Below are 24222 nucleotides of genomic sequence, written 5' to 3' on the forward strand. Positions count from 1 at the left end.
TTTATCATCTTAGTAGTATTGTTTATATTGCAAGCACACATGTGCAGCTAGCTGGGTGTGATAATGTGAAACATATAGAAATTGAATGCACAAAAGTGCCTATATACTACTGTAAATACTTTCTTGGCCAGTTTTTGATGACATGTCTTTTGGTTACTCCGTGAACATGAACTTGTGCATTCTTGGCCTCGCTTTTTTTAAAGCTGGGCTGTTTTTGGCACAGTTATTATTACTAGGCCTGGGGCAAATACAACCAAGTACAATCACCAATGGGACAACCTACTAATGGGGCATGTACAAACAGTGCATAGCAAACACAGCATGTGCAGGTAGAAAAGATGCACAGTAATACAATTCTAGAGGAATTGACATGCATAAGGGATGTATTAGCAGACCACAGTAAGATTGGGATAAAAGCAGAGTATTTCAACTGTCTCTCACCTACAACTGATATCTGAGTTATGTATATATTTAACATGAGCTGGGTCATTTGTACTAAAATGATCACATGATGCTGTCTGTGGATATGCTGCAAGACCAAAGGAAAAAATTGGAGAACAAATGTTGGTGAAATGCAATACCAGAATTTTAATGATGCACATGTCAGTGTGCACAAGTATGTGGAGCATTGCCGATGGCAACAGACTGTAGCTATATTATAATAGCAGCTAATATCAAGACACACGGTAGTGTGTCGTGCGGCCCAAGAAGCCGGCGTGCCACCCGTGAGTATATTAACAGGAAGAAAGAAAATGCAATTTTCACACCTATGTAGCTCTGTGATCCCTTATCCGATTGGAACCAAATTTGCTAGAGAGGTGCTGGCCAGCAAGGGGAGTCTACACACCAAATTTGAAGAAAATCGCTCCAGCCATTTCCGAGATACGAGCGAACAAAATTTCGTTTTAATTTCTTCGTTTTTTTCTTCTTCTACTTCTTCATTTCGTCACTTCGCAAAATTCGCCATAAAACACGAATGCGTGCTTGGATTGGGCTGCAATTTGGCACACTTAAAGGGCTCATTAAGGCGGATCTCCGTACCAACTTTGGTAGGAATCCGATGAACATTCACGGAGTTATGACCGATTATTTGCGTAAAATAAGGTCGAAGGTCTGTCACGCCTACAGGGTAAACCCCTTGGAGGAATTAGTTGAAAATTGATATGTAGATGGAGCAACCATCGTAGGAGTGCCTTTTTGTGGTTTGAAAGGAATCGAGATAAAGACCATGGAGAAATGACACAAAACCCGACCTGTGTCAAAATTACGCGATCGATTTTTATGAATAAAAAAACTATTAGTTTTCGTGTCTACCAGGCAAACCACTTAGAGCAACGAGTTGAAAATCAGTATGTAGCTGGAATAATTATCATAGAAAGTCCTTGCAGTAGTACAGAAGAATCGGAGTACAAATCACTGAGTTATGATTCGAAAGACAACTACGTGTAGCAAATGCGAGATTGAGATACTCTAATAGAACAGTCACCCTAATAAAGTATTCAGCTGCATTTATAATTTACTCAATTATATTACATTGCAAGTTATTCTGTAGGGAATTCAGCTACAAGCAAGTCACGCTGTAGTCAGATCAGCCAGAAGAAGGTGCCTAATAGAGAGTTCAGCTACAAAGAAACCATCATGTAGAGAGTTCAGATCAAACAAATTGCGCTGTAGAGAGATCAGCTAGAAGAAGTTACCTTGTAGAGAGTTCAGTTACAAAGAAACAATCATGCAAAGAGTTCAGCTGCAAACAAATCACCCAGTAGAAAGTTCCGCTATGAACAGACCACACTGTAGAGAGTTCAGTTAGAAACAAGTCATCTTGTAGAGAGATCAGCTAGAAGAAGTCACATTGTAGAGAGTTTAGCTACAAAGAAACTACCACGTAGAGAGTTCAGCTGCAAACAAATCACCCTGTAGAGAACTCAGCTACAAACAAATATGCCCTGTAGAAAGATCAGCTAGAAGAAGTTACCTTGTAGAGAGTTCAGCTACAAAGAAACCACCATGTAGAGAGTTCAGCTGCAAACAAATCACCTGTAGAGAGTTCAGCTAGAAACAAGTCACCCTGTAGAGAGATCAGCTAGAAACAAGTCACCCTGTAGATAGTTCAGCTGCAAACAAATCACCCTGTGGAGAACTCAGCTACAAACAAATATGCCCAGTAGAAAGATCAGCTAGAAGAAGTTACCTTGTAGAGAGTTCAGCTACAAAGAAACCACCATGTAGAGAGTTCAGCTGCAAACAAATCACCTGTAGAGAATTCAGCTAGAAACAAGTCACCCTGTAGAGAGATCAGTTAGAAACAAGTCACCCTGTAGAGAGTTCAGCTAGAAGAAGTCACATTGTAGAGAGTTCAGCTACAAAGAAACTGCCATGTAGAGAGTTCAGCTGCAAACAAATCACCCTGTAGAGAACTCAGTTACAAACAAATATGACCTGTAGAAAGATCAGCTAGAAGAAGTTACCTTGTAGAGAGTTCAGCTACGAACAGATCACCCTGTAGAGAGTTCAGCTACAAACAAATCACCATGTAGAGAGTTCAGTTACAAAGAAACCACCATGTAGAGAGTTCAGCTGCAAAAAAATCAATCACTCTGTAGAGAGTTCAGCTAGAAGAAGTTACCTTGTAGAGAGTTCAGCTACAAAGAAACCACCATGTAGAGAGTTCAGCTGCAAACAAATCACCTGTAGAGAGTTCAGCTAGAAACAAGTCACCCTGTAGAGAGATCAGCTAGAAACAAGTCACCCTGTAGAGAGTTCAGCTAGAAGAAGTCACATTGTAGAGAGTTCAGCTGCAAACAAATCACCCTGTAGAGAACTCAGTTACAAACAAATATGCCCTGTAGAAAGATTAGCTAGAAGAAGTTATCTTGTAGAGAGTTCAGCTACAAAGAAACCACCATGTAGAGAGTTCAGCTGCAAACAAATCACCTTTAGAGAGTTCAGCTAGAAACAAGTCACCCTGTAGAGAGATCAGCTAGAAACAAGTCACCCTGTAGAGAGTTCAGCTAGAAGAAGTCACATTGTAGAGAGTTCAGCTACAAAGAAACTACCATGTAGAGAGTTCAGCTGCAAACAAACACCCTGTAGAGAACTCAGCTACAAACAAATCGCCCTGTAGAAGATTAGTTAGAAGAAGTTACCTTGTAGGGAGTTCAGGTACAAACAAATCACCCTGTAGAGAGTTCAGCCACAAAGAAATCATCATGTAGAGAGTTCAGCTGCAAACAAATCATCCTGTAGAGAGTTCAGCTAGAAGAAGTCACCTTTTAGAGAGTTCAGCTACAAAGCAACCACCATGTAGAGAGTTTAGCTGCAAAATAAATCAATCACTCTGTAGAGAGTTCAGCTAGAAGAAGTCACCTTGTAGAGAGTTCAGCTGCAAATAAATCACCCTGTAGAGAATCCAGCTACAAACAAATCACCCTGTAGAAAGATCAGCTAGAAGAAGTTACCTTGTAGAGAGTTCAGCTACAAAGAAACCACCATATAGAGAGTTCAGCTGCAAACAAATCACCTGTAGAGAGTTCAGCTAGAAACAAGTCACCCTGTAGAGAGATCAGTTAGAAACAAGTCACCCTGTAGAGAGTTCAGCTAGAAGAAGTCACATTGTTGAGAGTTCAGCTACAATGAAACTCCCATGTAGAGAGTTCAGCTACAAACAAATCACCCTGTAGAGAACTCAGCTACAAACAAATATGCCCTGTAAAAATATCAGCTAGAAGAAGTTACCTTGTAGAGAGTTCAACTACAAAGAAACCACCATGTAGAGAGTTCAGCTGCAAACAAATCACCTGTAGAGAGTTCAGCTAGAAACAAGTCACCCTGTAGAGAGATCAGCTAGAAACAAGTCTCCCTGTAGAGAGTTCAGCTAGAAGAAGTCACATTGTAGAGAGTTCAGCTGCAAACAAATCACCCTGTAGAGAACTCAGCTACAAACAAATATGCCATGTAGAAAGATTAGCTAGAAGAAGTTATCTTGTAGAGAGTTCAGCTACAAAGAAACCACCATGTAGAGAGTTCAGCTGCAAACAAATCACCTGTAGAGAGTTCAGCTAGAAACAAGTCACCCTGTAGAGAGTTCAGCTAGAAGAAGTCACATTGTAGAGAGTTCAGCTACAAAGAAACTACCATGTAGAGAGTTCAGCTGCAAACAAACACCCTGTAGAGAACTCAGCTACAAACAAATCGCCCTGTAGAAGATTAGTTAGAAGAAGTTACCTTGTAGGGAGTTCAGGTACAAACAAATCACCCTGTAGAGAGTTCAGCCACAAAGAAATCATCATGTAGAGAGTTCAGCTGCAAACAAATCATCCTGTAGAGAGTTCAGCTAGAAGAAGTCACCTTTTATAGAGTTCAGCTACAAAGCAACCACCATGTAGAGAGTTCAGCTGCAAAATAAATCAATCACTCTGTAGAGAGTTCAGCTAGAAGAAGTCACCTTGTAAAGAGTTCAGCTGCAAATAAATCACCCTGTAGAGAATCCAGCTACAAACAAATCACCCTGTAGAAAGATCAGCTAGAAGAAGTTACCTTGTAGAGAGTTCAGCTACAAAGAAACCACCATGTAGAGAGTTCAGCTGCAAACAAATCACCTGTAGAGAGTTCAGCTAGAAACAAATCACCCTGTAGAAAGATCAGCTAGAAGAAGTTACCTTGTAGAGAGTTCAGCTACAAAGAAACCACCATTTAGAAAGTTCAGCTGCAAATAAATCACCCTGTAGAGAACTCAGCTACAAACAAATATGCCCTGTAAAAATATCAGCTAGAAGAAGTTACCTTGTAGAGAGTTCAACTACAAAGAAACCACCATGTAGTGAGTTCAGCTGCAAACAAATCACCTGTAGAGAGTTCAGCTAGAAACAAGTCACCCTGTAGAGAGATCAGCTAGAAACAAGTCACCCTGTAGAGAGTTCAACTAGAAGAAGTCACATTGTAGAGAGTTCAGCTACAAAGAAACTACCATGCAGAGAGTTTAGCTGCAAACAAATCACCTTGTAGAAAGTTCAGCTATGAACAGATCACCCTGTAGAGAGATCAGCTAGAAACAAGTCACCCTGTAGAAAGTTCAGCTAGAAGAAGTTACCTTGTAGAGAGTTCAGCTACAAAGAAACCACCATGTAGAGAGTTCAGTTGCAAACAAATCACCCAGGAGAGAGTTCAGCTATGAACAGATCACCCTGTTGAGAGTTCAGTTAGAAACAAGTCATCCTGTAGAGAGATCACCTAGAAGTATCACCTTGTAGAGAGTTCAGCTACAAACAAATCACCTGTAGGGATTTCAGCTAGCTACAAAAAAATCATCATGTAGAGAGTTCAGCTGCAAACAAATCATCCTGTAGAGAGTTCAGCTATGAAAAGATCACCCTGTAGAGAGTTCAGCTATAAGAAGTTACCTTTTAGAGAGTTCAGCTACAAAGCAACCACCATGTAGAGAGTTCAGCTGCAAACAAATCACCCTGTAGAGAATTCAACTACAAACAGATAACCCTGCAGAGAGTTCAGCTAGAGTCAAGTCACCCTGTAGAGAGAACCCTGTAAAGAGTTCATCTACGTACATGCAGATCACCCTGTAGAGAGTTCAGCTACATTTCAAGCCACCTAGTAGAGAGATCAGCTGTAAATTATCCTGTGGGGATTAATTGGCATATAATAAATATATGCAAGAGTTCATAATAAATTATAATGAACTCTTGATATATGCATTATATATATAATTTGTACATTTACTGATAAAATCAGAATGAGTTAAAGTATTTATAAAATCTGCTTCATCTTTTTCTTTTTCCTGTGGTAAGAAAAATATATAGGTTAAAAAGCCCCAAAGCTGGCCATAGGCCGGCTTTGGGGTATGCAAATACAAAAAGAAGTGAAATCTAATCAAAAACAGCCAAGCTGTAAAAAAAGGAGTGCGGCCCTTGAAAAGGCTATAATGAAAAAAGATGTGAAATCCAAGGTGGCGGCCAAGAAATGGCTGTGATGGTAGGTTAATGGTAAAAATTTTAATAACAACAATTCAGGTGAATTTGGTGCCGCTTGGTCTTGGCACAAAATTCACCTGAATTGTCGTTATTAAAATTTTTACCATTAACCTACCATCACAGCCATTTCTTGGCCGCCACCTTGGATTTCACATCTTTTTTCATTATAGCCTTTTCAAGGGCCGCACTCCTTTTTTTACAGCTTGGCTGTTTTTGATTAGATATACAGTAGGCTGCAAAAAAAGTTTACGTTTCGTAATTTTAACTACGCTGTAGTAGCGTAATTACAAAGCGTAATTATGAATTATGCTCTATTGGTAACTAAGAATATATTGTATATATGGCTGGTGAAAAACTACTTTTTTGCATAATTACGGATTACGGTCAAAATGTAATTACAGTACAAACATGGTAATTACTTAGTAATCACACCGTAATTACAATTACAAAACGTAAACTTTTTTCTGCAACCTACTGTATATAGCAAGCACAACAATACACATAGCAATTAACAGCCTAAGGGCACATTTTGTGTATGTTGTTTATTCTGGATGCAATTTGGCATCATCACACAAACTTACCAGCTGGAAACTGCACCTTCTTTGCACAATGGCCTGCCAGGTGAGGCTTTCTCCCATCCCATACACGAGTGAAGTTAGCCTAGTTACGCGAGACTTAAGAAACAAGACTATCAAAGTGTTTTAACCAACACAAACTGACCTCCAGTGATTAGTAGCAACTTCCAATCATGTTGTTCATTAAGCAGAAGTATATAGCAACCATTCATCTTACAATCAAAAGAGTCGCTGTCGCCCACTTTCAAACACAAATGAGCAGTAGTTCACTTGTCTAGAATCCGCCTGATCTATTAATAGTAAGCGTCACATGCTAACTGATTGATCGGCATAAATAGAATCATCGTACGTTTATATCACCTCCACGATAGCACCCGCCCATTATACAATTGTCTCTTCATATAACATCGATTCTATTCCCGGTGAGTGCGAAGCCTTAGGCCTTGTAGTTTTCCCAAACATTATTTATTATTTATTCATTTATTCATTATTAATGACATAATTTAACCGCATTTAGTATTATCTTTAGTACTTGGTTGTATAATTATTATTATTATTATCTAGGCCCGGGGCATATATAACCAAGTACAACTACCAACGGGGCAATCTATAAATGGAGCAATATACAAATGGGGCATGTACAACAGTGCATGACCAGCACAGTGAATAGTGATAGTCACAGGTTTAACGATAAAATAACTATTTTACAAAAAAATAAATTCTTGCAGGCTACATAAGTGCAAGTATAAGAAAAATTAGGACTACACTGTAGAGTAGGAACAATGTACATGTATATGCAAGTAGTCAGCAAATTTTTGCCGATTAGTTAAAATGCTAAACTGCATGTACTCACTTAGAAGTTTATCAAGTTATCTAGCTTAACACAAGGTTCACTCACTAACTATGTTTACATGGTATTACATGTATAGCTATATTATGTGGTTTGCTTGACATATCATGTAAAGAAACACAAAGAAAGTTACAAAGGAAAGAATACTACCAGTCCGGATATGATGAAACAAACAAGAGAAGTGTGCTTGACTTTATCCAACCAATACTGTCTTGTCGTTATGAAGAAAAATCAAGGCAAGTTTTTGGGTGATGTTTTATCACCAGCCGCGCCCACCCTGTCATCATCTTTACTATGCAGTACTATTGTACTGTATGATAAATGTGCCCTTGGGTTGGTGCTACTGATGCAAGTTTTCATACTCAATGGAGGATTTTAGTAGTGTTGCATATGGTGACTGTTTTATTAGAGTATTTGACAAGACTACAAAATCTTGTGTACAGAATTAGTGTGTGTCTGTCTGTGGGGAGGGACGGAGACTGTCGGTTGAGTAGTTTCCACAGTCTCAGCCTGTGCATGGAGCTAAGGTCCATTGGAGAGACAAGGCGAGGCAGGAGCCATAGGACCTGATTCAAGAGATTCAGTACTGCCTTGTCAAAGACAGGAACATGTGATGTGTGCCAGAAGGTGCAGAACACTACTCTTTCTGCACAGGAACTTGTCACCATGAATTTCAAAGTAGACAGAGTATTGCCAGACAAGTATTAAATGACATGTCCACAAGGGAGGAAGAGGTAGCCATGGTTTGGTTCACTACCAATAGTGTGAGGCATCGTCCAGCGGATGGCTTCACTTTAATAGTCAATGGTGTGTGTGTGTGTGTGTGTGTGTGTGTGTGTGTGTGTGTGTGTGTGTGTGTGTGTGTGTGTGTGTGTGTGTGTGTGTGTGTGTGTGTGTGTGTGTGTGTGTGTGTGTGTGTGTGTGTGTGTGTGTGTGTGTGTGTGTGTGTGTGTGTGTGTGTGTGTGTGTGTGTGTGTGTGTGTGTGTGTGTGTGTGTGTGTGTGTGTGTGTGTGTGTGTGTGTGTGTGTGTGTGTGTGTGTGTGTGTGTGTGTGTGTGTGTGTGTGTGTGTGTGTGTGTGTGTGTGTGTGTGTGTGTGTGTGTGTGTGTGTGTGTGTGTGTGTGTGTGTGTGTGTGTGTGTGTGTGTGTGTGTGTGTGTGTGTGTGTGTGTGTGTGTGTGTGTGTGTGTGTGTGTGTGTGTGTGTGTGTGTGTGTGTGTGTGTGTGTGTGTGTGTGTGTGTGTGTGTGTGTGTGTGTGTGTGTGTGTGTGTGTGTGTGTGTGTGTGTGTGTGTGTGTGTGTGTGTGTGTGTGTGTGTGTGTGTGTGTGTGTGTGTGTGTGTGTGTGTGTGTGTGTGTGTGTGTGTGTGTGTGTGTGTGTGTGTGTGTGTGAAAGGAAAGTGGCATGTGCCCTGTACCCCCTCCCACCACTGTCAATAGCATTGTAACCTTTCGCTTTTGATACATGCACTGTATATATGTGGAAATTGATGTTTAATAACATATAAAATATTATATTATTGTCAATACAGTACGTACACATTATGTGCTTTGACTTCAAGTTTGATGACACTAAACTAACTAAGGGTAGCCATACAAGGTTAATTTGACAGCATGTTTGTGGTTATGCACAACAAATGCAGAAACCCAGACCATACTGAAAAATCTCAGTGGTCTAACTTATGTACGTACAGTACATTGTTTCAAAAGTGGCAGAATGAATCAGATAAAGCATAATACAATTTTAAAAGGAGACTACTGCAATTCATGGAACGTATGCAGTGGCCAAAATGAATGATGATTTTAGATTATGTGGCAGTAGGTTGGAAAACCAGTTACTGATGAGGAAGTTTAAACATTGTAATTTAGTGGACATCGGAGATACCCTTTCCACAGCAGTGTGAACATGACAATCACAAAGTTCACGCAATGTACTTATTCCTAATAGAGCAATCACCAATATGTGGTCAGTACAATTTATTGCTTCACACTATCAGAGAGTAGCTGGGAAAGAAATAACACTTATTTTGCTAAAATTATAGTACAGTTGCCATTACAGTATTTTTACCGGTCATGAGAACTGTGTGAAAAATCGAACACAATGACCATTAACATGAAGGGACACATGCACTTAGCAGGCGGACATTCAAGAGATCAATCTAAGAACTAATTGATGTGGCTCAACAATACTGCAAATGACAGTCAAAACCCTTCACCTTATGATGTGTGGTGATAAACAAAAGCTAAATAGAGCCTACATTATTGAGGTAACTTTCAACTACTCTATTAGCGTATCTTGATGTACTTGACATTAGTGCTGCCACAATATGTGACTAGATATAACAAAATCAACCATATGGGTGCAAGAGCCAAAAATGAGAAAACACCAGCATGAAGTTGCTGCACTATCAGGCTAACAATTTCCATATCAAACTCCTCTTCAACTTGTCATACAGGTATGCTTGTGGTAGACTGTTTTCTGGCAGCCTGTATAACCATGCCAGATGTCTGTACAGGTTTGTGAACAGCAGGGAAGTGCTTTTGGGGGTTTATGTATACACTCTGGACAGACGATCAGTAAGCTGAATGTTTGTTTTGTGAGATTTCAGTCTATTCCTGCCTCTGATGGGCTGTTTTGTGGTCTGGTGCCTTCAATTACCATCCCCATCCATTTTGTAGTCTATCTCTTACCCATCCTGCCACCCCGACACTCAGCCCCTTTTTGAGGACTCATGAATGCATCAAAACTATCTCCTCACCACTAGATTCACTTAAACTTCAAGAAGACTTAAATAATTTAAACTTTTGGAGTACCCACTGGAATCTTCTATTCGGTCTATCAAAAAACTTTCTGCTATCTTTTAAAAGGAAATCTCCAACATCTTACAATATCGGCACCTCCCAGATTTCTTGTATTGATACATACAAAGATCTAGGAATTATGTTATCAAGCGACCTGTCATGGGATGCTCACTATAACCACATTATCTCCAAATCCTATCAGGTACTTGGACTTCTAAGAAGATCTTTCTCCCTACAAAATTATGTCCAAGCCAAATCTCGACTATATACCTCTCTTGTTAGATCCCAGTTTTTCTACTGCTCGGTCATCTGGAAACCCCACCTAATTAAGCACATTCAGCAACTCGAACGTGTTCAGAGGCGTGCAACTAAATACATTCTAAATGATTACTCTACTGACTACAAGTCTCGTCTTATTAATCTCCATATGCTACCCCTGATGTACATTCTTGATGTAAATGATGTGATGTTCTTTCTTAAAAATCTCCACAACCCCCACAATGGATTTGACATCAATAATTTCATTAAATTTGCAACTGGTCACACACGTCTAACTTCTGGAAACAAGCTACTCCAAACAAGATCACCTGACAATTCCACTAGTAACTTTTATTTTAACCGACTTCCTCGCATCTGGAATTCCCTTCCCGTTATCAACTACCAGGACAACCCACTCAAGATAAAGGCCAAACTTTTAGATTATCTGTGGAATCATTTCACTGCCAATTTCACCTCCAACAACACCTGCTCTTTTTCATTTCTATGTCCATGCTCAAAGTGTTCAAAGATCCCTAACCAACCTAACTTCAACTCCCTTTAACTGTTAATTTCCCCCCCTTTTAAGTAATCTTAGACTAGTAAGTAAACTTTGTAGCTAATCACTACTACAATTTAGCTTCCGGCCAGTGACACAGGATGTCAGTGGACCATCAGTGTGTTGCCATATGTCCCAATTCTATCATACCAACATCTGCAACTTGTATGTATGTAGGTATATGTACACTGTAAAGTTAATTATTATTATTATATGATATAGCAACACTGGTGAAAAATCTATCTAAAATGGTGGGAAACTCTACAAGAGTTATCTTGGCCACCAGGTATTCTTAAATGCTATGAATTGCTCCATCTTTGTTGAAAAATCCATACGTGTAGTTGCCAAGGCTGGTGAGTAACAATGCATTAATTATTAAAATACATTTTTTCTCTGAATCAACAATGCACCCACAAAGTGATTTTCCAAAATCCAGTCACACATAGAAAAACTCCATATCATATATCACCAAGGTTTATGTCACGATACAAACATATATTATGATAACTAACTATAACATGACGAACTCCTCCTTGTAAATTAAAATATCTAAGTTGGACATATGCCTCAAGTTAAAGTTACTCATGGTAATCAGGTTTAAAGCATCTTTTACTACAGATGAGAAAAGTGGTTAGCACTCTATAGAAACCTTAAAATCTCAGTTTACTTCGGGGTTGAATTGAGCCCACCACTATAAACCATCAATGCATACTTAATTAAATAACAAATACCATATGTCTGGCCTCCCCACATCATTGTACAGGGTACAAAGTGGTGCATACCTACTGTGCATCCATATTATAACATACCTGCTGGTTAGAGCTCAATATCTTCCGTCTTAGCTGAGATATCGCCGTCCAAAAATACACAGTCACCCATACAAATTTTACAAACGTCCCCACACTACAGCGGCTATTTTACATCTGTGACGTAATTTCGGATAAGGCTCATTAGGATATCACAACATTTTATTTCTACTATAAAATACATAACACCCAAGAAAATTGTAAACTTTAGACCCTCTGAAATTGAATGTGAGACGATTTCAGCAGTTTAATAGAATAGTTACTACTGAATACTCTGATTTGCCTGACTGCTACATTAGCGTGACTGTTCTATTAGAGTATCTCGATCTTTTTAGTTATGCTCGGATCTGGGCCTCGATTCCCGATACGCCTCTGTCAGCCTGGTGCTACCTTTCAGTCCTACCCCTACTTAAATTACAGAAACTTACAATACTTCTAGCCAGTTTAGTTGTAAATCTTGGGCTCAGTTGTTTCACCCTTTCAATGCCGCCATCCTTCTGGTCGAGCAGCTAGTCTATCCCAAGTACCAGCTTTCTATGTAGTATGACGGTACCAGTATGGTACTCTAGCCAACGGTGGTTCATCCTAATCTGCTAAGTTCGTCTTGAAAAGGTTCAAAGTAGTATCTAACGCCAAGTTAAACGCGCAACGCATAGCTATGAACTGGTTGCTATAAGCTAAAGCCGGTTACGAACAGTTCTCAAACCGGTTATATAAGTTCAATGTTTACTGTTGCACGTAGTGCATATAAACTGGATGCCGTACACTCAAACCGGTTATACGAGTGGAATGTGTTGTAACCTCGGTTGTAACTAACGTGTACTGCGTTTGAACTAGTTGCCAGGTACTGAAGAGATGTTACTATGGATAGCGCTATATAGACAACCTAACTTGGTAATAAAGAGTTGCAGAAACAAACCTGTCATTTTATTTAATGTTCGGATATTGCTTCATCTAATACCGGTTAGTGTTCTGTTCTATACCTTGTAGTTTTGTCTGTGAATTAATTATTTATGACGTTACGTTTGTATTATTCTTATTACTTGGTTATATAATAAATACTTTGCAATACAAGTATGTATTAATAGTCTGCAAACAACTTGTGCTGACAGCCAGAAAATTACCTAATTACAAAATTAATTACTTAATTACATAACTAATTAGTTACAGATAAGACTTACATCATTGAGAAATTACTAGTTATTCCTAAATTTTGGCAGTTTGTACATTTACAACAGAAATGATAGGTGCTTGGAATGACAAATGAGAAATTGTTTAATGTTGTTGCAAATAATTATAGATGGTGGTTTTGATGGTTGGTATAGACTGGTCAAGATCGAAGAATGGTAGTTTATTCCATAACCTAGGTGAATGAACGGTAGTTTCTTGTGTAGTTGTTGGTATGGATGTGGACAAGCTTGATGGTGGAAGTTGATCTGGTATTGATGGTGCTAAAGGTCACGTAATTAAGTATATTGGATAGGCTCAGCAAAAGATGTCAGCTTTCTTGTGATAATACTAATTCCATGGCAACTATATGCATGCTCACATAACAAGATAAGCACCCTCATTACATCACTGCGCGTGAAAAATGATTGGATAAACCTAGTTTTGAGCATATGTTATATTGTGCCTGAAGGAGTGGAGTATATTAGAAAACAAAGTGGAGTATAATTAGAGGATTTATTACCCACCCAAAACAGTTTAAATAGAGTCTAAACACTTTTAATCTATGTGCATTTGTAGGCCATAAGAATTAAGTTACCCCACCTAGTGTCGCAATACGGTGTAAACACGCAGTTCTGAAAAGTTCTCTGCAGGTTTAAGGGTTAAAAGGCTATGTATCTCTTATTCAACAGCAACATGGTAATTATTTTTAGAGGTGCATAATACACACGAAGGTGCTGGGGGACAGTTTCACAGGTAGTTTGACTTTGGTTTGCTTTGGTTTCAGGTACATTATACTAAGATATGCATGTTTTCACCAGTGATAAAATGATTTTGTCCTGACATAAAGTTTAGTATTTTAATCAAAAGTATGGTTCCTCTGGGGCATTTATCCCAAATACCCTACCCTGGATTCGCCATTGAGATACAAGCTACCCTATAGAGATCAGCTACAAGCAAATGACCCAGTAGAATATGTGCTGGAAACAAATCACCATGTAGATAGATCAGTTAGGAAAAAGTCACCCAGAGAGAGTTCTGCTAGAAATAAGTCAACCTGTAGAGAGATAAGCTACAAACAAATCACCTTATAGAGAGTTCAGCTACAAACAAATTACCCTGTAGTGAGATCGGCTAAAAAATCAACCTGCAGAAAGATCAGCTACACACAAATCAACTTGTAGAGAGATCAGCTACAAACAAATCACCCTGTAGAGAGATCAGCTAGAAACTAGACACAATGTAAGGAGTTCAGCTGCAAGCAAATCACCCTTTAGTGAGTTCAGCTACAAACAAATCAACCTGCAGTGAGATCACCTACAAAAACGCACCTTGTACAGAGTTCAGTTACAAACAAATTACCCTGTAGAGAGATCAGGTAGAAGAATTCACCTTGTAGAGAGTTCAGCAACAAAGAAACCACCATGTAGAGAGTTCAGCTGCAAACAAATCATCCTGTAGAAAATTCAGTTACAAATAAATCACCCAGTAGAAAGATCAGCTAGAAGGAGTTACCTTGTAGAGAGTTCTGCTACAAAGAAACCATCAAGTAGAGAGTTTAGCTACAAAGAAATTACCCCGTAGAGAGTTCAGCTAGAAGAAGTCACCTTGTAAAGAGTTCAGCTACAAAGAAACCACCATGTAGAGTATTTAGCTGCAAAAAATCACCTGTAGAGAGTTCAGCTAGAAACAAATCACCCTGTAGAGAGATCAGCTAGAAGAGGTCACCTTGTAGAGAGTTCAGATACAAAGAAACCACCATATAAAGAGTCAGCTGCAAATAAATCACCTGTAGAGAGTTCAGCTACAAACAAATCCCCCTGTAGAGGGATCAGCTAGAAGAAGTCACCTTGTAGAGAGTTCTGCTACAAAGAAACCATCATGTAGAGAGTTCAGCTACAAACAAATCACCCTGTAGAGATATCAGCTAGAATAAGTTACCTTGTAGATAGTTCAGCTACAAACAATTCACTCTGTAGAATGATCAGCTAGAAGAAGTCACCTTGTAGAGTGTTCATGATCAGTTACAAAGAAACCATCATGTAGAGAGTTCAGCTACAAAGAAACCGCCATGTAGAGAGTTCAGCCTCAAACAAACCACCTTGTAGAGAATTCAACTACAACAAATCACCCTGTAGAGAAGAAGTTACCTTGTAGAGAGTTCAGCTACAAAGAAACCATCATGTAGAGAGTTCAGCTACGAACAAATTACCCTGTAGAGAGATCAGCTAGAAGAAGTTACCTTGTAGATAGTTCAGCTACAAACAATTCACCCTGTAGAATGATCAGCTAGAAGAAGTCACCTTGTAGAATGTTCATGATCAGTTACAAAGAAACCATCATGTAGAGAGTTCAGCTACAAAGAAACCGCCATGTAGAGATTTCAGCCTCAAACAAACCACCCTGTAGGGAATTCAACTACAACAAATCACCCTGTAGAGAAGAAGTTACCTTGTAGAGAGTTCAGCTACAAAGAAACCATCATATAGAGAGTTCAGCTACAAAGAAACCTCCATGTAGAGAGTTTAGCTGCAAACAAATCACCTGTAGAGAGTTCAGCTAGAAACAAATCACCCAGTAGAGAGATCAGCTGGAAGAAGTCACCTTGTAGAGAGTTAAGCTACAAAGAAACCATCATGTAGAGAGTTCAACTGCAAACCAATCACCCTGTGGAGAGTTCAGCTACAAAAAATCACCCTGTAGAGAGTTCAGCTAGACAAAGTCACCGTATAGAGAGTTCAGCTACAAAGAAATCATCATGTAGAGAGTTCAGGTACAAAGAAACCACCATGTAGAGAGTTTAGCTGCAAACAAGTCACCTGTAGAGAGTTCAGCTAGAAACAAATCACCCTGTAGAGAGACCAGCTAGAAGAGGTCACCTTGTAGAGGGTTCAGCTACAAAAAGAACCATCCTGTATATAGTTCAGCTACATTTCAAGTCACCCAGTAGAGAGATCAGCTGCAAAAAAATATCCTGTGGGAAATAATGGGCATGTAATAAATATATGTATATAATTTGTATAATTACTAATAAAATCAAAAATAATTGAAGTATTAAAAATCTTCTTTAAGTTTGTTTCTTCTTCCTGTGGTAAAGTAAAAAAACACATGGGTTAAAAAAGCCCCAAAGCCAGGCATAGGCTGGCTTTGCAGTATACAAATACAAAAAGAAGTAATATCTAATCAAAAACAGCCAAGCTGTAAAAAAAGGTGCGGCCCCCAGAAAGGCCATGGTGAAAAAAGATGTGAAATCCAAGGTGGCGGCCAAGAAATGGCTGTGATGGTAGGTTAATGGTTAAATTTTAATAACGACAATTCAGGTGAATTTTGTGCCGCTTGGTCTTGGCACCAAATTCACCTGAAATTTCGTTATTAAAATTTAACCATTAACCTACCATCACAGCCATTTCTTGGCCGCCACCTTGGATTTCACATCTTTTTTCACCATGGCCTTTCTGGGAGCCGCACCTTTTTTTACAGCTTGGCTGTTTTTGATTAGATATATATATATTATCAAACATTGATATTGTTTAATGCTTTTTTTTGCTAAATGATGTGGTGGTATGTATGACTGCTACAATTATTTTGTAACATACATTTGGTTTTTGGACTACAACACTTTGATCTTCATTTGGATTTCTATTCAATTGAAGGTTTTTACCTTGAGTTTACTGAGGTCTGTAAAATAAATTCTGCTTGTTTTCATTAGTTTTAAGGCTGTAGGTGCAGCAACAAATCAAAATTAAGCAATTTTTCATAAAGCCTAACTCACCAGTTTGATTCAATCTGTAATAAAATATATGGGCATAAGTGCTGTAATGTGCATGCTCTTACTGCCTCCAAATTTGAAGATATCCAAAATAAAGCATGACGATTTCCCAGAGTGTTACAGTAAGATTGACAAATGTGTTTCTGAGATATGTAACTGGATGGATTGAGCCCATAGACTAATTTGATATGGAAGGTGTCTTACCTTAAGGTAATTTCAATTTTGTTTCTGTCCAAAAATGTACCCTCGAGTTATGGAGACATAACAACGGTGCTTTGTTTCCTGTGTAACACAATACTTGTCTATAACATGCAAACCAATTTCTCTTGGCTGCACAACATACTACAGTGTATCTTGATCTTATTTCTCCGACAGTGGTACATGTCTACAGGTACAGTGCTTTATCTATATAACTATCCATATGCATGAAGACTATATACAATTATTCCATAATTATGTGTAACATGTACATTCTACATCCTAAAAATGCACAATGGCATATAATACATTGTTTTACAGGTACTGTCTACAAATCTCATCCCTCAAGACTAACCACCACCTACAGTGTTTACCAGTTAGAAACTTGTGCAGTAGACAATATCATTATCCAATGTGTTGATGATGGAGCATCAGATGGTAGATCAGACAACTGCCACATAGGTCACTGGGCTATTGGAAGAAGAAGATGCCGAGTTGTAACTACTATTAACCAGTGTAAGTGATACATATTATTAATGTATGAACTTGTATAGTGTGAAAGTTGTCAGCAGTATAATAAAACTTACACATCTGCTAAAAGACTAAAACCTATGTTCATGCGTACCTAATGGACTATTACATGGATTACGCCAGCATAATTTGAAACATAATAGGCTGGTAAAAGTACTGAGCATAATGCCAGCATAATAGACCTAGTTTTTTGTGAAATGGACACTGTATATATAACTTTAAAAAGTGATATATGTGACTGGGCCTGCGAAAATGGGGCATGTGGGCACATGATTTTAGCCTACTTTTTCAAACTTTCATTACTCATAACTTCTTGTACCATTATGCTATGACAATGCAATTTTGAGCATTTAGTAAGAATTGAATTGGCTTTATGATGTAAGTTACAGAATACATATATGTTGTTCCAGTACCGAGATATGACCTGTAGAGTGACAGGGTGTAGTTTGTGCCCACATGCCCTGTTTTCGCAGTCCCGGTCACACATGTGATTGTTTCCACAAAAAACACCTGGTTTACACAACTCCCAAACATACTCAACATTATCTATGGTGTCCCTGGTATGGATCACCAAAGTTTCAGCCTATTATGGTGAGTAATTTTGGAAATATAGTGATAGACAGTGGGAAGAGTAAGGAAGTTGATTTAAGCAGAAAATAAACAATAGGCGGATCTAGGAGGCATTGTCGAAGGGGCCAGGGGGAGGGGCAAGAAGTTTCAGTGTACAACAGTGTTCATTCCACTAAGAGGAATTCTAGTACACAAGTTATATTCAGTTGCATAACTTTAATCAGTATAGCTGGATGATTGATAGACATACAGTTTTAAGACTGTAGTTGGAGAAAATTTTAAAAAATTATACCTCCTAAGTTTGAATTTGGGAGCATTTTTGATAGCATTTAGCTAATGAAGTGTATGCTTGCAATGCATATAAAGGTTAGTTAGCCTATCTGAGATAAAACCTGTTTGATGTAAAGTGTACTAAATCAAAATGAGGTGTAGCTATAACTAGTATTGTTATAATGACATTAGAATTGTGATTGTTCTATTAGAGTAGTGACTGCTCTATTAGAGTATCTCAATCTTGGCACAAAAATTCAAACTTATTTGTCTCACTTTCTTTACAATCAGTATAACTGTAAAGTACATTTATAACTGTTGTCTTCTATTTGCCCATTGGCTTTCTATACTTCTGAATACAGTGTGAATGCATGATTCCAGTTTCTGGTATCAATATAGTACTGTGAGTCCAAGGGGGGCAAGAGAAGGTCCAGGGGAGCACAGCACCCTTTAGTCCCCCTCAGGTTTGCCTATGAAATAAACTATAGGCACATACATTTGGAGCCATAACTTGTCTAGAGCATTGGGATTTAGCTTAAAAAGGTTTGCCATGGATTGGCAAATCAACAATGGTATAGTTTTAGCCTTTTAGTCACTTGCTCATGCATGTATAAATGTGATTTTATTGAAGAAATAATGACAATTTTGTTTATGTCTACCCCGTCATAATCAACTATACATTAAGAGCATATATGCCATTGAGGCTACAGAAATGAAACAGATTTTTGTACTCTCCATAAGTAGAAGAATAAGTTGGTGTATAGGTTTAATTAATTTGAAAGTGGCTTCCTTGAGAATGGCTAGATTAAAACTTTCTCTGTAGCATGCATAATTTCACCAATATTTTAAAATTTCATTCAGAATGCATGTTTGTGGGAACTAGATGGGTTTGTGCTGAGATGGTCACACTTCGCATAAAAGAGATCAAGGTAATCTAATAAAAATGTCACACAAAAATCATAATGCAAGCACCAAAGATTGAGATACTCTAATATAACAGACACCTTAGGATGAAGCACCCTAATCGAACAGTTAGAAATATTTTAATGTTGCTGTTATGAATACTCCAATAAATAGAGCGGTCACCATAGCAATAGAAAACATTATTATACATATAAAATACCAGCACAATGAACCATAGTGATCAGAATATTGAACAAAATAGGTCAAAATTTTGAGAACTACTATATAGCATAATAACTTTAAAATAATGTAATAGGCTGGTCCACATCGAACAGTGAAAAAATCTAGCCCGTAGCCTTAGCAAGTTACGCTTGTCTGAAAGCATCAGTCAGTCAGTCAGTTACTCAGTTACTCAGTTACTCAGTCAGTAGAAAATTCTGTTAAATAAATTATTTTTAAAATTCAATAGCAACTTGTTGAAAGCATTTCAGGTCGATCTGAAAGCTTGTTTGGGCTTAGTTTTTACCTAACCAATACTGCCTCATCATCGTCAGGGAAAATTGAGGTTGTTTTTTTGGGTGATTTTATTTTGTGGGCCATGCCTACTTCTTTGTGGTCCCTACTATGTAGTTTCTATCGTACTGTACATGTATGATAATGTTCACTGCTGTATGTACCATATGATACATTTGTGTGACAAATGCTCCTTCTGTTAAGCTATAGGTAGGCTTTCCAGCTTGATTTATAAATATTTGGAAAAATGAACTTCTGATATGCTCAATAAATTGCCCATCTCAGAAATACAGTTGGTTGTGTTGAAATTAGTTGCTTTGGCATACACAGTGCTTTAAAGCAGAAGAAAGGAACATTTTCTCTGTGGCTCTTAAAGGAAAATGGCACAATTGAATTAGGAAGTCATTTAGCTACTTTGACTGTATTGAAACTGCAGTTGCTTCTAGTTGCAAGTTTGTACATGTAATAAGTGTACCTCTAGGGTTTATTGCATCTCAGCAATTTTGTATGCTTTGCAGTGAGTGAATATGTTTCACCTACTGCACACTTGTCAATACAGTGGTATATAACTATAGGCAAGTGGCTAACTCAAATAGTTAAAAGATTTAGAACATGGCATGAATAGAATGCTTTGGTATTTGGTGTTTAATGAGGTCTCTAATATCACTTAGAAACCTCCTTGAGTTGGTTAGAAACCTACTGAGTAATCTATTGAGAATTCAAGCACATGCACCGTGTAGTATTTAGCAAAAGGTGTTTAAAGCCTATCTTGTTTTTGAGTGTGGGTTTCAAAAATATAACACGGTTAAAAGTTTAATACCAAGCCATGTTCTAAGTCAGTCAGGAACCATGTTCTTGGTTCTTTTATAATTTTAGAAACTTTGAATTCACCTCGGTTTCTAAAACCATGATGAACCTTAGGGTAGGTTTGTAACTTATGTTAACAACTTATAAGGGTAAACAACTAAAGTGGAAGTATCACAGTGATGCAACAATACCTACTGTATAGTGGAGTTTTGGTTTCAATTATGGCATTGTTATGCCAATTTTCAAGTGGTTTATACTTTTGAGTTAAAGACACAATCATCAGAAAATTGTCGTGTAGCTGATTGCTAACCCTAGCAAAGTAAATCTGCACTTTAAAGTAAGTACCAGTGATTACCTTCCATCCAATAGTATGTTTTTTAAAGTTTCAAAGTATTGTACATACATATATTACAAGGCTTTAAAATATTACAAACAAAACAATACAAAACTTACTTAGATGTAACACATACAATAAAACTAACAGTTACATGATAGTCAGCGTATGGGTTCGAAAAAGTCCATAGTGATTTTCTTCCCCATTGGAGAGTCTGGATTATGAAACAATCCAAAGTCAAATAAGAACTGTTAAATTTGTGCCAAAGTTCTGTTGGAAATATGCAGATTTTTTATTTAAAAATCTCAGATACTGGAATGCCTACTATATTAGGCACACTGTAGTTTTCTTTGTGCATTTTAGCACCTAATGTGCTTATCCCAAAATGATCATGCCTTTCCATACATGCATGGGACAGGGATAAATGGATCCTTTGTACACTGCTTCATGCAACAGGACGTAATACCTGAACTTGTGGTAGAAAGAAACTACCATTCTATGCATAGGAAGTGCTTCCAAGCGATAAAAAATGGTATTGGCAAAGCAAAGTGGTAAGGAAATAGATAATTAAACTGCCTGAAATCCAGACTTTCGGTGAATCACATTGTTGGTAGACTAGTGATCTTCACTGTACTGTTATGAACACTTGCATGACAGTTTATTTGTATTAATCTGATGGCTACGTAAGTAAGATTAACCCATTTTTTGGCTTTTTGGTTAGATAGCTACATGTATATAGGAATCGTTATTTGTGACTGGGCCTGAGAAAATAGGGCTGGTGGGCACAAACTACACTCCGTCACACAACAGGTTATATCTCAGTCCTGGAAAAGAATATCTGCATTTTGTCAGTAACTTGCATCATAAAGCCAATTCAATGCTTACCAAGAGCTAAAGATTGCATTAGCGTAATGCTACAAAAAGTTATGAGTGATGGAAGTTTGAAAAAGTAGACAAAAATCATGTGCCCACATGCCCTATTTTCACAGGCCCAGTCCCATTGTATCATAAATGGTTTCACTTTGAGTAGAAAGTAATATATGTATATATATATCAAGACAAATCGTAGTGTGTCGTGCGGCCTAAGAAACCGGCGCACCACACCGTGAGTATATTTACAGGAAGAAAGTAAACACGATTTTCACACCTTTGTAGCTCCGTGATTCCTTATCCAATTGAAACCAAAGTTGCTACAGAAGTGTCGGCTAGGTAGGGGAGTCCACATTCCAAATGTGAAGAAAGTAGCTCCAGCCATTTCCGAGATATGAGTGGCCACAGTTTGGGTTTTTTTTCTTCATTTTTTTCTTCATTTCACACACTTTGTAAAACCCACCATAAAATACGAATTCGTACTCCAATCAGGCTGAAATTTGGCACACGTAAAGGGCTCATTAAGGCGAATCTCAGTACCAACTATGGTAGGAATCCGATAAACATTCACGGAGTTCTGACCGATTATTTGCGTAAAATAAGGTCGAAGGTCTGTCACGCCCACTGGGTAAACCGCTTGAAGGAATGAGCTGAAAATTGCTATGTAGATGGAGTAACTATCGTAGGAGTGCCTTTTTGTGGTTTGAAAGGAATCCAGTTAAAGACCATCGAGATATGACACAAAACCCAACCTGTGTCAAATTTATGCGAACGATTTTTATGAATAAAAAAACTATTAGTTTTCACGCCTACCAGGCAAACCGCTTAGAGCAGTGAGCTGAAAATCGTTGTGTAGCTGGAATATTTATCATAGAAAGTCCTTTCAGTAGTACAGAAGAATCAGATTACAAACCACTGAGTTATGATTCCAAAGCCAACTACGTGTAGCATATGCGAGATCGAGCTCTAATAGAACAGTCACCCTAACAGAGCATTCAGCTACGTTTATAATTTACTCCACTATAGAATCAAGACACACGGTAGTGTGTCGTGCGGCCCAAGAAGCCGGCGCGTCACACCGTGAGTATATTTACTGGAAGAAAGTAAACGCGATTTTCACACCTTTGAAGCTCCGTGATTCCTTATCCGATTGAAACCAAAGTTGCTACAGAAGTGCCGGCTAGGTAGGGGAGTCCACATTCCAAATTTGAGGAAAATCGCTCCATCCATTTCCGAGATACGATCGGCGGTTTTTTTCTTCGTTTTTTTCTTCTACTTCTTTTCGCACACTTTGCAAAATCCGCCATAAAACTCGAATTCGTGCTCCAATCAGGCTGAAATTTGGCACACTGAAAGGGCTCATTAAGGCGAATCTCAGTACCAAGGTTGGTAGGAATCCGATGAACATTCACGGAGTTATTACCGATTATTTGCGTAAAATAAGGTCGAAGGTCTGTCACGCCCACAGTGTAAACCGCTTGAAGGAATGAGCTGAAAATTTCTATGTAGATGGAGTAACTATCGTAGAAGTGCCTTTTTGTGGTTTGAAAGGAATCCAGTTAAAAGCAATCGAGATATGACACAAAACCCAACCTGTGTCACAATTACGCGATCGATTTTTATGAATAAAAAAATTATTAGTTTTTACGCCTACCAGGCAAACCGCTTAGAGCAATGAACTGAAAATCGGTGTGTAGCTGGAATAATCATCATAGAAAGTCCTTGCAGTAGTACAAAAGAATCGGATTACAAACCACTGAGTTATGATTCCAAAGCCAACTACGTGTAACATATGCGAGATCGAGGTACTCTAATAGAACAGTCACCCTAATAGAGCATTCAGCTAATTTATTTACTCTATTATAGAATTCTATTACATTGCAAGTTATTCTGTAGGGAGTTCAGCTGCAAACAGCTAATCTTATAGACAGTTCAGCAAGAAGCAAGTCACCCTATAGAGAGTTCAGCTACAGATATATTGCTGTAGTGATTCAGAAGAATCAGAACATTACAAGTCACACTGAATAGAGTTCAGCTATAAACAAGTCACGCACCCTGTGGAGAGTTTGGCTACACTCTCTAGAGAGTTCAGTTACAAACAGGTCACTGTGGAGAGAGTTCAGCTACAAAGAAACTACCCTGTAGAGAGTTCATTTATACAAACAAGTTAACCTATAGAGACCAGCTGCAAACAAGTAACCCTGTAGAGATTTCAGCTACAGACAAGTCACTTTATAGTTTATACAATGTTCAGCTATAAGTAAGTCACTCTGTAGAGAATTCAGCTACATACAAGTGACTCTGTAGAGAATTCTGCTACAAACAAGTCACAGTGTAGAGAGTTCAGCAACCAAAAACCCACCTGTAAAGAGTTAAGCTATACAAACAAGTTACTCTGTAGAGAGAACAGCTAGAGCTCAGTTAGAAGAAGTTGCCCTGTAGAGATCTCAGCTGCAAAGAA

At 38.3% G+C, this 24222-nt stretch overlaps 1 protein-coding gene across 2 annotated transcripts in view; it reads left to right on the plus strand.

Annotated features, from left to right (window-relative positions):
- Nucleotides 1–24222, plus strand: part of LOC136257264 (uncharacterized) — a 185225-nt gene that overhangs the window by 24786 nt on the left and 136217 nt on the right. For both annotated transcript variants that reach the window (XM_066050356.1, XM_066050355.1), the window contains exon 5: nucleotides 17285–17479. In XM_066050356.1, the coding sequence (XP_065906428.1) occupies nucleotides 17285–17479 (195 nt within the window). The remainder of the gene's footprint in view (nucleotides 1–17284; nucleotides 17480–24222) is intronic.

The sequence above is a fragment of the Dysidea avara genome, chromosome 6, assembly GCF_963678975.1.
Source record: "Dysidea avara chromosome 6, odDysAvar1.4, whole genome shotgun sequence".
NCBI classification, from domain to species: domain Eukaryota; kingdom Metazoa; phylum Porifera; class Demospongiae; order Dictyoceratida; family Dysideidae; genus Dysidea; species Dysidea avara.